This window comes from Trichosurus vulpecula, chromosome 4, assembly GCF_011100635.1.
Source record: "Trichosurus vulpecula isolate mTriVul1 chromosome 4, mTriVul1.pri, whole genome shotgun sequence".
Classification (NCBI taxonomy): Eukaryota; Metazoa; Chordata; class Mammalia; order Diprotodontia; family Phalangeridae; genus Trichosurus; species Trichosurus vulpecula.
In genome coordinates this window covers 427,394,226-427,407,886 of record NC_050576.1, presented here as the reverse complement: position 1 = coordinate 427,407,886, position 13,661 = coordinate 427,394,226, and the positions used below count along the sequence as shown (strand labels likewise).

The 13,661-nt window shown below is 44.9% G+C and overlaps 1 protein-coding gene across 1 annotated transcript in view; it reads left to right on the top strand.

Annotated features, from left to right (window-relative positions):
• LOC118846254 (rho guanine nucleotide exchange factor 26-like) overlaps positions 1-13,661 on the top strand; it is a 127,169-nt gene that overhangs the window by 109,282 nt on the left and 4,226 nt on the right. Inside the window, exons 12-14 of the mRNA XM_036754580.1 lie at positions 3,261-3,470; positions 12,886-12,953; positions 13,413-13,517. Coding sequence (XP_036610475.1) covers positions 3,261-3,470; positions 12,886-12,953; positions 13,413-13,517 — 383 coding nt within the window. The remainder of the gene's footprint in view (positions 1-3,260; positions 3,471-12,885; positions 12,954-13,412; positions 13,518-13,661) is intronic.

Sequence of the window (13,661 nt, the reverse complement as noted above, 5' to 3'; positions counted from 1 at the left end):
CTTTTGACTGACTCAGAGACATTACTTAGCCCATCCCAAAGGTAATCTGCCTTAATAAGCCTCCTATCTGCAATACATCCAACAAGGAGCATCCAGGCTGCCTGAAGAGCCCTAGAGAGGGGATCTCACTGCCTCCTTCCCCCTGACCCCAGCAGCCTTTTCTACTTTTGGACAACTCTAATCACTATGGAAATTTTCCTCTGCATAAAAGATACCTGTGCCTCTCTGATGCTTCCCACTGCTCCTGATTCTGGCCCAGGGGACCAAATAAATTAAGTCTAATCCTTCCACCTGACTGCCCTCCAAAGGCAGCTGTCATGTTCACCTTCTCAGTCTTCCTTTCATGATAAACAGGCCCAATTCCTTTAACCATCCTCTCAGGCCGTGAACTCGAGGCCCTTCACCCTCCTCGTCATGCTATGCTGGACACTTTCCAGCTCACTGATGACCTTCCTGAGATGCAGTGTCTAGAATTGAATGCAACATATGGCCTGATGAGGGAAGAGGACAGCAAGTCTCTCACCTCACTAGTCCTAGACATCACATCACTTAATGAAGGCTGTTTGCTTGGGGCAGAATGCCTTGTTGCAGAAAGTAAGTGTTTATGGAGAGTTGAACATGGGGTAGAGAAGATGTAGGTTCAGATCCAAGCTCTGAAACTCATCAACTTTGTGGGGAGAGGGGTGGGCATGGGCATGGGGATGGAAATGGAGATGGGCATGGGCATGGGGATGATGATGTGTCACTGAACTTCCCCTGCTAAAGTAGGTCAGCACCTTCTCAGCAAAGTAGAGTCTTCAGGGGTTGCCAGAGCAGTGAGTAGTTGAGAGCCAGCTTGGTGCCTGGGAGGATTCACTTCTTCTCTCTAAGATATGGTTTCCTCTTTTTTAAGTAGGGACAAGGAGTGAACCTGGAATTTTAGTAGTACAGGATTGCCTGGGTGAGAAAACTCCACCTCCCAGTGCAGATTAGCACCTTCTCTGCAATTTATAGAGTGTTGCTTAAAGACCTCCCAAGTGATGGATTTTGTCCGGCAGCCAATAAGTGTCAGAGACAGAAATTAAACCCAGGTCCTCCTGATTCCCAGGCTAGTTCTCTATCCCTGTACCATGCTCCCTTGTTCTATAAAACGGGGATAATAATACTCTCCCTCTCTCCCAGGCTGTTGTGACTGAAGCCTTCATTAAACCCTAATATATAATCAACATGAGTTGTTAACATAGACAGTGATATAACTGTCGATCAATTTAGCATTTTCCTATTAGGTGAACGGACATTTAATTTGACTTCTATATAGCCAATGACCGGATTAGAAGTACCTCACAGACATTTGAGTTATTCTTTCTGACTAAAGATAAAAATAGAAAAAAGAAAGTGAATTTCATATGTATTGTTTTTGAAGCTTTAAATGGTTATTCCTCTGGAATAACCAATCTTAGTGCATTGGCCCCTTATTTTGATGCTTTTATGAATAAAAGGTGAAGGTGAAACCACCTTATATTGGAGTCCTTGGGGGATATTTCCATGTTAGGTGAGATCCCAAATAGCCTCAAACAAAGTTCTTTTCTCTAACACGTATGTTCCAGTGACTTTTTACTTAACTGTGGTAGGTTGACCTGAGATCTCTGTTCACTCATCAGTCTACAAGGTGCAACCTGAAACTCTGGTGGAAAGTTTCATTTCCCCTGCCACATATGATTCAGCTAAACATAGCTTGACCAGCAACAGTGTCCTCATGTTATTTGACCTACAAGTTTCTTTTAAGCTAAAGGATTTTTCACAGACACTGGGAGGTGAGCAAAGAACAGGAGTCACTGAAACTAAATATAAATTTGTTTTTGTCTCCCATATCTCCCCATGTGTTATTACCATATTGGTATTTGATGTGTCAGAATAACATTATAAAAGTAATCTCGAATAGGTTTTATTCTTTTATCAACAATGTATATGGGATAAAACATATTAATTCTTCAGCTTTATCTTCCCCACCTCCCACCCCTAACCTACCTACCCTCCTGCAAACAAACCTTTTTCTGTTGAGGGCACTGCCATCTACGGACCAAAAACACCGTATTTTTTAAAAGATTGTATTAGCCTCAACACCAAAGGCAGCTGAAGATGGAGGGATGACTTGACTTTATAAGAGATTATTAGCTTGGCTTTCTTAAAAGGTCAAATATGGATAGGAAAGATACGCAAAAATTTCTACAAAAGATTATTTTCCTTTTTGGAAGAAATAAACAGATATATATAAAAAGCAGTTTTAGAAATTCTTGAGTGTTGGAAAAACCTACACGACATAATGCTGAGTGAGCGGAGCAGAGCCAGGAGAACACTGTACACAACCACAGATATATGGATTCTGTGAGAACCAACTCTAACAGACTTTGCTCATCTCAGCAACACAAGGTACAAAGACAACTCCAAAGGACTCACAATGGAGAATGGTATCTACATCCAGAGAAAGAACTATGAAGTATGAATGCAGATTGAGGCACACTTCATGCTTGCCTTTTTCTCCCCCCTTTTTTTTCTCTCTTTTGTTTTTGTTTTTGGGTTGTGGGTTTTTTTTTTTTTTTGGTTCTGTTTCTTCTTTCTCATGATTCATTCCATTGGTCATAATTCTTCTCCACTACTTGACTAGTGTGTAAATTAATTCAATGCGAAGTTATACGTGGAAGTTACATGGGATTCCATGCAGTCTTGGGGAGGGAGGGAGAGAGGGAAGAAAATCTGGAGCTCAAAATTATGTAGAACCGTGTGTTGTAAACTAAAAATAAAAAAACAAACAAACAAACAAAAAGAAATTCTTGGGTGAACTGCACTTTTTTTTAATCATTTGGTGCACTTTGTGTAAAGATGAAGTAAATACAATGTCTTTCTACTGGCTCTCCTGCATTGTCCATTTATATTTAGAGAAGGAGAAAGGGGAAAAAGGAGAAATTATTTCTGTAGTAATAATTTATGTCATTCAAGAATGACTATATGATATGGATGGCTATGTCCCATTTCATATAAAAATATTCTAAAGCCTTCTGTTCAAATGAAAAAAAAAAAGAAAATGAGATGTGTTGTAACCATGAACCTTATATCCTTATTCATATTTCTCTCACATGTTAGGAAATATTGTAAGTTACAAAAGAAACGGTAAGATAAGGTATAATCAGGACCAAGATTGAAAGTAGTGTGAAGATAAAGTAACCTATTTTTATGGGTAGAATTCAGGGTTCTGAATCTCTTTTTGTTTGTTTTTCTTATAGTGAAGAAAGTTATACAGTCAATGACTATTCTTTGAGGGATCAACTGTTGGTAGAGCCTTGGGAACATGAAGAAATGAATTCTTCTCCCCTGAAGAACAGCTCTACCATGCTGTATTCCAGACAGACCTCTGCCAGTCACCTGTTTACTCTGACGGTTCTCAGTAACCATGCAAATGAGAAAGTGGAAATGCTCCTGGGAGCTGAGACTCAGTAAGTCCTTGGGGAACAGAAGCATGTGGAAATGGGGTGGGTATTAACAGAATTCCCTTTTGGGAAGCCCTCCCCCTGCCGTCTCTGTCTCTGTCTGTGTGTCTGTCTGTCTGTCTGTCTCTCTCTCTCCCCCCTCCCCCATTCATTCAGTAATTCACATGAAGTATGAAGTAAAATGTTTGAGTTAGGTTTGGGTTTGTTGGATGTTATCAAAATCTTTTATCGATCCTTGAGGAATTTTTTTGGTGCTTTTTGGGTGGTAGTCTTGTTTTGTGGATCTTTGAGATTAGCATAGGATTAAAAGATGTAAGATCTGGAGCCAGGAAGACCCTGGTTCACACCTTTCCTCTGGTATGTGATGGCTACAGCTACTTCCCTGCACTTCCAATTGGTGACACCTCACCTTATCTAACCTGACCCAGACCCCTTACATGACTGCCTGGCCATATTCATGACATGCTGCCGTTTAGAACACCCACCTTCACACTTACCACAGGCATTTGAATACATCATTTCCACCCCTGGCTCTAGGAAGAGTAATCAAATCCACAGGACTATTCCTAGAAAACAAACAAATCTTTCCACCAGTTTCTCATTATCTCTGAGATTTTTCTGACCAAACCCTCTTCTCTGCCTGCCATTCTCCTCTAAATGTTGCATTTCCCTATCAGAATGTAAGCTTCTTGAGGGCAGGGGCTGCCTTCCTTTCTCCACATCTGTATACGGAGCACTTAATATAGGAAATAGAAAGCTCACCTCAAGAGCCACTGGAAAGACCATGGCTTTGACTATGTGGTCTTTTGTTGGGAAGGCGATGACTCTCCTCTTTAGGATGCTGTCCAGATTTGCCATACTTTCCTTCCAAGGAGCGAGTGTCTTTTAACTTCATAGCTCCAGTCATGGTCTGCAGTGGTCTTTGAGCCCAAGAATATAAAATCGGACGCTGCTTCCATTTTTTTTCTCCCTCTCTTTGCCAGGAAGTGATGGGACCAGTTGCCAAGATCTTAGGTTTTTTTTTTCCCTATGTTAAGCTTTAAACTAGCTTTTATACTCTTCTCTTTCACCCTAATCAAGAGGCTTCTTAAATCTTCCTCATTTTCTGCCATTTGAGTGGTATCATCCGCATATCTGAGATCATTGATTGGTGGATGGAAGGATGGAATTGAAATGAGTTAAAGTTACACACCTGGTCTGTGGCAGAGCTGGGAATAGAATCAAGGCTTATGCTGTACCATCCCTTGTCCCCTTCCATGATTCTTCTGCCTCACTTTGTCATGAATTTCTGTTCTGTCTCTCCCACCACATTGTATGCTCTGAAGGCAGGAACTTTGACTGCCTTTACCTTTGCATCCCCCATGGTGCTGAGCACTGTGGTGCTGAAGAAACAAATCCTAGAATTCGAGATTTGTCAAGGAACTGAGAGGTCATCAAGGCCAGCCCACATCTGACAAAGAATGTCCACTATAACATACTGGACAGGTGGTTAGCCAGCTGCTGCTTGTAGCCTTCCAGTGAGAGAGCACTTTGGATCAGTTCTCATTGGTAGAAGGTTTTCCTGAAATCCATCCTAAATTTGTCTCCTTTCACCTTCCGTCCTCTGCTCCTGGTTCTGCCTCTTGAACTCAAACGGTACAAGGTTCCCTGTTTTTCTCCGTGACAACCTTTCACTTGCTTGACACCTAGAACGTTCCTTCTTTCATCCCTGCTTCCAACCTGGTTTTCTCATGTTCAGGTTAAACGTCCTCATTTCCTTCCAATGAACCTCAGAGCTTCACCTCTTGGAAGAGCTGAGCAATCCACCAGTAGCAGCCCCCAAAGGCTCACTGTTACCGCCAGGGTCAAATAGAAAGTCCTTTGGCATTTAAAGCTCGTCACTGCCTGGCCCCTTCCTCCTTTTCCGGGCGTTGGCCTCTTTGCTGTTCCTTGAACAGGACACTCCATTTTCCGTCTTCATACCTTCCCACTATCTGTCCCTGTGTACTCACTCCTCCCCCCTCTCTCTTGGAATCTCTGGCTTCCTTCAAGACTCAGCTTAAGGCAAACTGGCCTTCTGCTCTAAGGTTACCTACCATCTATCCTGTATTCATCTTTTATGTACCTGGTTTGGGGTTTGTTGGTTTCTTTGTTTTTTAAGATAGGTTCTTATACCCATTAGACTATAAGGTTCTTGAGGGTAGGGACTTTTTTTGCCTTTCTTTGTATCCATAGTGCTTAGCACAATGCCTGGCATGTAGCAAGTACCTCATCAATGCTGGTTGATAGATAATATACCTCTGAATGATCTCCGCAACATAATCCTCCAGATGTCCAAGGTTAGGCAGTCACCTTTTTGTTTCTGAAAGCTCTCATTCTCGTAATGAATCTTCACATCATGTTCATGTTTTGGGGCTTATGAATTGATTAATATCTTATGACACTGGCTAATGATTTGAAAATTTCAGCCCGAGGACTTTGTATTTCATTTAGCAGGCAGTAGAGAGCCCTTTTTTAGCAAAGGAGTGACACGTTATCCCTCTGTAGTGGGAAGATTGATTTGGTAGCTGTGTGAAGGATGGAGTGAAGGAGAGATGACGTGGACAAAGGTTTTCCCCGCTGGAGGTAGGGAAGATGTAGTGCAAGCTGACAGAGTAACCTGTGGAAGAATCAGAGGTTTTTGCTAGAACCAAAGGGTATTAATCATTTAGTCAGTATTTGGAAATAACTTCTCAAGGTCTTGTAAAGTCTAGTGGAGATGAAACAATTTCACCGCTGGTTAGACCCAGGGGAAAGGGAAGAAAAGGGAGGAAGTACTGTCTACTATGTGCCAGGCACTGTGCTAAGCTCTTTACAAATGTCATCTCATTTGAGCCTCACGACAACCCTGTTTGGTAAGCGCTGCGATCATTCCTATTTTATAGTTAGGGAAACTGAGGCAAACAGCAGTTAGACGTGCCCAGGGTCACACAGCTGGTATTTGAGGTAGAATTTGAACTTGCATCTTCCTGACTTCAGTGTGACTCCTGTCTTCTAGTGACTCTGGAAGGATTTCTTTTGCTGTTTGGTCGTTTTCAGTTGTGTCTCACTCTTGACTGGAGTGGTTTGTCATTTCCTTCTCCATCTCAATTAACACATAGGGAAACTGAGGCAAAGAGGGTTAAGTGACTTTCCCAGGGTCACACAGCTAGTAAACATCTGAGGTCACATTTGAACTCAGGAAGATGAGTCTTTCCCACCCCAGGCCCAGCGCTCTATGCACTCTGGCGCTACCTAGTGGCCCACAGCAACAATAACAAATTGCTAAGGGGTGAGTAAGTGACTCCAGGTTTCCTGCTCTCCAAATTCTCATTTACAAAACAAAGAATTATCTTCTAAAAGAATTAAAATCCATCCCTGTAGGAGCTGATTTCTTAACATTCCAGTCTTTCCTTTTTCTTTCCCTTCCCCACTCTGGATTGGGAGTGAGGTGGCCTTCTGCTGATTTGCTTAAGTGGCCTTGATTGCCAGTCATTTAATATATATTTATTGAGTGCCTTCTTAGGGCCAGGGACTGTACCAGACCAGATGGCTGGATGGACGGATGGACGGATGGATGGATGGATGATTGGATGGATGGATGGATGGGTGGATGGATGAAAATAAAGAAAAATATTAAGTGCTTATTATGTACAAAGTATTGTGCTAAGAGTTGGTATACAAAAAGAAAACAGACCTTGCCACTCTCAGGGAATTTACTTTCTAATAGAGAGAGACAATACATATGGGATATTTCAGCTGCAAATCAGATAGAAAAGAACAGAGGTCCTTAGGTCGTTAGCTCAGCAGATGTTACTGCATCCCCTAGTATAATTACTTTGGATAAAAACCATATCTGTTTCTGACATGGAACCCTTGATGGTGCCAAAGCCTTGGATAGCTAGAAGTCCCTTCTGGGTTTCAGTAACTGTGACTGCTGAAGATGCAGAGACTGCAGCATCTGAAGAAGCACCAGGGAGGGCCTTTTGAACCATTCTCTTCCCAGCCATCTTGAACTTCCATCAGTCACACGCTGTATATTCAGGAAAGTCACCCCCACTTACCTCCCCTCCGTTTTGGCCACCATCCTCTGCACTATAACCATCCAAGTAACCTTCCTGTGTACTCGGCTTACTTTTAAATCTCTTTTGTTGCTCAACTGAAAAAAAAGTTTTAATGTCTTATCCAAATATAGCACTCTGTCTCTGTTTATTGGGTTGTTTACTCTTTGATTGTGAACCAGACAATGGTATAATCTGGTGGAAAGTGCAGAAGGGCACTGTCTTTTTAAAGTGAGAATGTTTTACTACAGTCACTTCCTCAGCCCTCGTCATCTTCCTAGAGGGCTCTGAGAGCCAGAGGTCTCCTTTGTCTGGGCTCATTGCAGGGAAGCCCAAGCAGCTGCAGCTGGCAGAAATATTGGGGCCTTTGGCGCAGAGGATCCGTCACCGGCTTCCTGAGTTTACAGTAGAATTCAGAGCGCTGTGTCCATCAGATCAGATCTTTGGGCTGATGGGACCTCTTTGAGGACACACCGGGGGCCTCCTTCTCCTGGTGCTTTTTGCAGATGGGACACCATTCCTTCTAGCCTGGGATCCAGCATGGCCCTCTCCCCAACCTCTGCCTCCCTCTCCTCTGTCTTTCCCAACAAAGACAACAAGAGGAGTGATGAAAGGGAGGCCTGTTGTAAACCATCCACAGAACCCAGTTCTGGGCCCCTCAGAGAAAGGGGCTTTGTCTGCCCGAGCTCTTCTGCTTCTTTCCTGCCGCTCTTAATGGTTTAATTAACAGGAAACAAATGATGATCTCATAAAGCTGTAAATGGTGAGATGAGCTTCAGGGGCCTAAAAAATCAACCACAAACTCAGGAAGAAAAAGTTTACGCGGGAAAATGCCTGTCAACGGCTGAACTTACTCAATATTTGGATCGCAGGATTATTGATTGATAGTATTAGAGGTGGGAGGGACCTTAGAGGCATCTGGTTTACCCTCCTTCTTATTTTGCAGATGAGAAAACAGGCTGATAGCAGTTCAGTGATATGCCTAAGGTCACACAAACATTGAGCGACAGGCAAGATTTGAACTCAAGACTTTGGATTCCAAATCCGGTCCTCTTCCCCCTGCCGCTTCTAATATAAGCACAAGGATAATGACGCCTCACCTTTATAAAATGCTTTTCTGCTTTGCAGAGTTCTTTAACATTCGTTATTTTCTTTGTGCCGCCCAAGCCCCAGTGAGGCAGGACAGGCAGGGCCCAGCCCAGGAGGTTACTTAGGGAGGAAGCAGCAGAGAGATTTGAACCCAGGCCCTTGGATGCCAAATCCAGCACTTTTGCTTCATCACCTTTGAAGGAGACGTCGAAAGGGCAGAATGGCAGCGCAGGAACAGGAAAGATGGCGGTCGTGCTAGCTGGCACTGATGCAATATTCAACAGGGGCAAAATAACCTGCATTATCCTGTCTGATACCTTCAGTGATGAAAGAAGGAAACAAACATCTGCTGAGGAGCTCCCGCAGGCTGAGCACTCGAGGAATACTTTCTGCCTTCATCCTTACAGCAGTCCTGGGATCATGAGGGATTCGGCAGCTCCTCCCACTCTCCACATAGTTCAGGTCTAAACGTCCCTTAGCCCCTCTCTCTCGCATAATTTCATGCAGACCTCCAAGGGAGATCCCACTACAGCTGAGTAGGCGCTGTCATTCTCAGCCTCCATTCTACTGGGGTCTTTCTGGCTTGGCTTTCTTTGCTCTGCATCAGCTCGTGCAAATTATTCTTGTCTCTCTGAATCCTTCCTCTTCATCATTCCATGAGGCCCCGTAGCATCCCTTTACACCCCTGGTATCACAGAATTTCATCTTGAAAGGGACCGCAGGGCCCATCCAGTCTGGCCTGTCTCCTAAAGAAGTGTCTGCTCTCCAAAGTATCCGACTATTGGTCATCGGGCCTCTGCTTGAAGATCTCCACCTAAGGGAGGCCCCCACCTCCCAGGGCAGCCCTTTGCGCATTGGGACAGAGCTACATGTCAGCATTGGTCTTGATGCCAAGTCCGTATCAGCCTCTTGGCCTCTGACTCTAGCTCTTACTTCTGGGACAAGTCAAACACAATTATTCCCCTTTTACTTTCTGGTCCTTCCATGGTTCCCCTAAATGTTCTCTCCCAAGCCAAACATCTCAGGTTCCTTCAGTGGCTCTTTACATGGCATGAATTTCCACCATCCTGGATACCTTCCACTGTATGTTCTCCAGCTTATTAATATACTTCCTAAAATGTAGCATCCAGAACTGAACCCAACACATCTAAGTGGTTCAGCAGATGGAGTGTTGGGCCTGGAGTCAGGAAGACCTGAGTTCAAATCCAGCTTCAGACACTTACGAGCTGTTTGATCCTGGGCAAGTCACTAATCTGTCTGCCTCAGTTTCCTCAACTATAAAATGGGGCTAAAAACAGCACGTACCTCCCAGGGTGGCTGTGAGGATCAAACGGGATAATGCACAATGTCTGGTGCATAGTAGGTGCTTTAAAAATGCTTTCTCCCTCCCATTCTGCATAGAATCCAGTTGGCAGCCACCTCCCTGGCTGTGCACATTCTGTCTCCGAACGCAGCCAAATAGGACCTCTGCTTCTTGGCTGCCGCAGCAGGACCACGATCCTCATCAAGTGCTTCCCCATGGCCTTGTGGTCCACTCGAACCAGCTGAGGGCTAGGGTGGGTAGACATGGCACCTCCATCTTGGATCTATACAGTGAGTCTTTGTCTTACTTGCTAATAACTCCTACAAAATGACCATGACAGATTGCTTGCCCACACGTGTGTTTGTGTGTTGTGCATGTGTTTGCAGCTGTAAGCATTTTACCCACAAGAAGTGATTCATTCACTCGTATTTCTGGTGAAATGGCACCTCCCCAGCGTTGGCTGGAGGACACATGGCTCTTCCTCTTCTGTGAGGAGGCAAAGAGGCCACTCGCCCAGGGCCAGATAAACCTAGAGCTAGACGGCTCCTCCTGCGGCACCTGGACCAAATTCTTTTACAAATGAGGACACTGAGGCTCAGAGGTCACAGGACTTTCCCAAGGTCACTGAGGTAGAGGTGGAACCAGGCCTGGAACTCTCTGAATCTACCATTCCTTCCCCTGGTTCACACAGACTCACGCTGGGAAAGTAATGAGCATTCCCCACCGGGTTGAAAGGCTTGACTTTCCTGTTCCTAGAGTTCCTTCTTAGCCTCTTTCCTATGTAGTACAAAGCTTACAAGAGGCTTGGTGGTGCTCTCCGTGGTTCTCCCCATAGTCCAGAACCTGAACTCTCCGGCAGGCTTCTCCATACCCCTGGGAGATGTTATAGAGTCTGGCAGCATCAAAGTGGGGAGGAGGAGACCTGGCTTCAGTGGAGCAATTTCCAGAGGCTTCCACCACACACAACAGCCACAAAAAACTGTCTTGTTCTGCCCTCTGCCAATCTCAGAGAAGGGGTTGTCATTTCGGGACTCTATCAGCATCTGGGCAACTCCCTCCACAAAAGTCAACGATTGTATCTGTCCTGGTGGAAACTGGAGACGCACAACAAACTGGCATTGAGGCTTGGCTCAGACACAGGCTTGGCTACAAATGTTTGCGGTTTGGGTTTTCTTCCAGAACTTGGAATAGCCCTGAAAAGAAGGGGAGATAGCTAATGGCTCATTTACAGACCTTGGCATTTGCAAGAGAGGGATGAGTCAGGCCTGTTTGGGGCATATTGTGTCATGTGGCAGTCCCAGAGCCTGCAAAAATGGAAAGAAATGGTGCTTAAAACCTGACTGCTCTGCAAGGGTATTTAGAGAGGCAATAAGTGGCCTTTTTCAGGTCCTTCTGAGTGAGTGGTCATTCTCCTTACTAAGAGATTAGAGACTTTCAAATTACTCTGAAGTTTCAAAGGGGAAAAAAACATGTGTGTGGCATGTATATGTATTTCTATATATATATGGGGCATGTATATATACACACAAACATAACATACATGTATTTATATATGTTCGAGTATGTATATATGTATATGCATGGGGTGTATATATGTACACACATACACACACAAACGAACACACACAGAGAGACATATGTGTGGGTATATGTGTGTGTATATATATATCCCCAGAAAAGGAAATCACAACAGGCATTAACAATTAAAATGTTTGTTTGAGACCTTTATTTTAAAAACAAATCTTATTTCTATCCAGACCTCTAACTTTGACCGCCTTCACTGATGCAGTGTGGTGTTACAGTGGGTGGGGGAGGCAGTCCTGAGTTCTGTTGCTGCCTTGATTTTCTCATCTGTAAGTTAAAATGAGAGCCTCTACCTCGCAGAGTCACTGTCAGGATACAATGGGGCACTATTTGTAGAATGGTTTGCTCACCTCACAGCGCTATGTAAATGAGACAGAAAATCCCTTGAAATGTAAAGGAATTAGTGTCTGGGAGACCCAGCAAGACTTTCTGAAGAAGGTGGGTTCTGAGCCGACCCTCAAAGGAAGTCAGAGATGTTAGAGGTGCGGGTGGGGGGCAGAGCCTTCCAGACAGGGGGCACAGCCAGCACAGAGGTGGGGAGATGGAACTTGTGTTGTAGAAAGAGCAGATCAGACAGTAACAGTGTCCCTGGGCTCTATGGTGCAGGGAGGAAGGCTAGAAAGGCAGACAGTGAACATCCATTGAAGCCTTCTTTATGCCCACCACTGTGCCAAGAGCTGGAGGTTCAAAGAAGGACAAAAACAAGGTCCCTGACCTCAAGGGTCTCATTCTGACTGGGGAGACGCTCCCGCGTGCAAATCCTCTCCATACAACACCTCTACAGTGTCAGCTGGAGGTGATCTCAGAGGGAAGGCTCCCACTGGAGGCTGGAGGCTGGTGGGGTGGGGAGAGGGCAGGGCTTGTGAAGGCTTCTAAGATTAGGGCTGAAAGCCCAGGCTTCTTAGAGGTGGAGGTGAGGAAGGGGAGGATGCCAAACAATATTGGCCAATAAAAAGGCAGGAAGTCAGGGGAATGACATTGTCCCTCTGTCATAGAGGATGTAGAAGGCAAAAGAGTGGACACGGGCTGGAAAGGCAGGAAGGGGTCAGGGCATGAAGACTGTGTCTGATGGTTTACACAGATTATCTCACTGACCTTCACAACACTCTTGGGAAGTAAGTGGTATTATTATCCCCATTTTCAGGTGAGGAAACGAAGGTCCCATAGGGGTTAAGTGGCCTGCCCAAGTAATGCGGCTAGTAAGTATCTAGGACAGGATTCACACTCATGTCTTCTAGGTTCCAAGTCGTGTGCTCTGCCCAGCACGCCAAGCCAGAGAGACAAAAATTTGAACTCAGGTCCCAGGACTTCACTGCAACAAGTTGGGAATCTAGAATGGAGGAGCTCTACTGAGGCTGGGAAACTGATTTTCTTCTTTTGTTCCTAGGAGCGAACGAGCCCGCTGGATAACTGCCTTGAGTCAGAGCAGCGACCGGCAGAGCTTGGACAGGACCAGTAAGTAAAAGAGATTTGGGGACTCGTTGAAAAGCGCTGCCCTCTGGTGGACATTTCTTGAATGGCCATTGAAGCATTATCTGTCCTTCCTTTCCGTCCCCAAGACAAGTTCGTGTTTCTAGGCATCCCATCGATGCACATCATCTCATATCCCAGTGTCCTCATGGTTGGTTGGTTTGTTCCCCATCAGGTGCCATGTTCAAGCCTAGCCACACTTAGACACTTAGTCTTGGAAGACGCTTGGTCTTGCTTTGCCCATCTGAAAAAAGGAGAAGGTTGGCCTGGGATAACAGGAACTTTTTAAGAAGTTAGAATGACTTTATCATTCTTCCTACACAGTTTTCTATTTTCTGGCTTAACGAGGATGGAAGAGTGGCTGTAGATCCTACTGATTTTCTTTTCATCCAAGAACTCCTGTTTCCCTCAAGGTTCACGCAGAGCATTCTCTCTTCCCCTTAGTGCTGACCCAAGTGGAAATCATCCGCACGTTCACAGCCAAGCAGCCAGACGAGCTGTCCCTCCAGGTGTCGGACGTGGTCTTGGTTTACCAGAATGTCAATGACGGTGGGTACATGTTCTTTGGAATGTGGCTGCTCCCCAGAACTCAGGTGGATTCAAGGCCAGAAAATTCCATTTTCAGTTTCTTCTCTTATGTCACAGAGTGTCAGCTTGTGCAGTCATGTTATCAGCCACAGGTCTTTTCCCAGA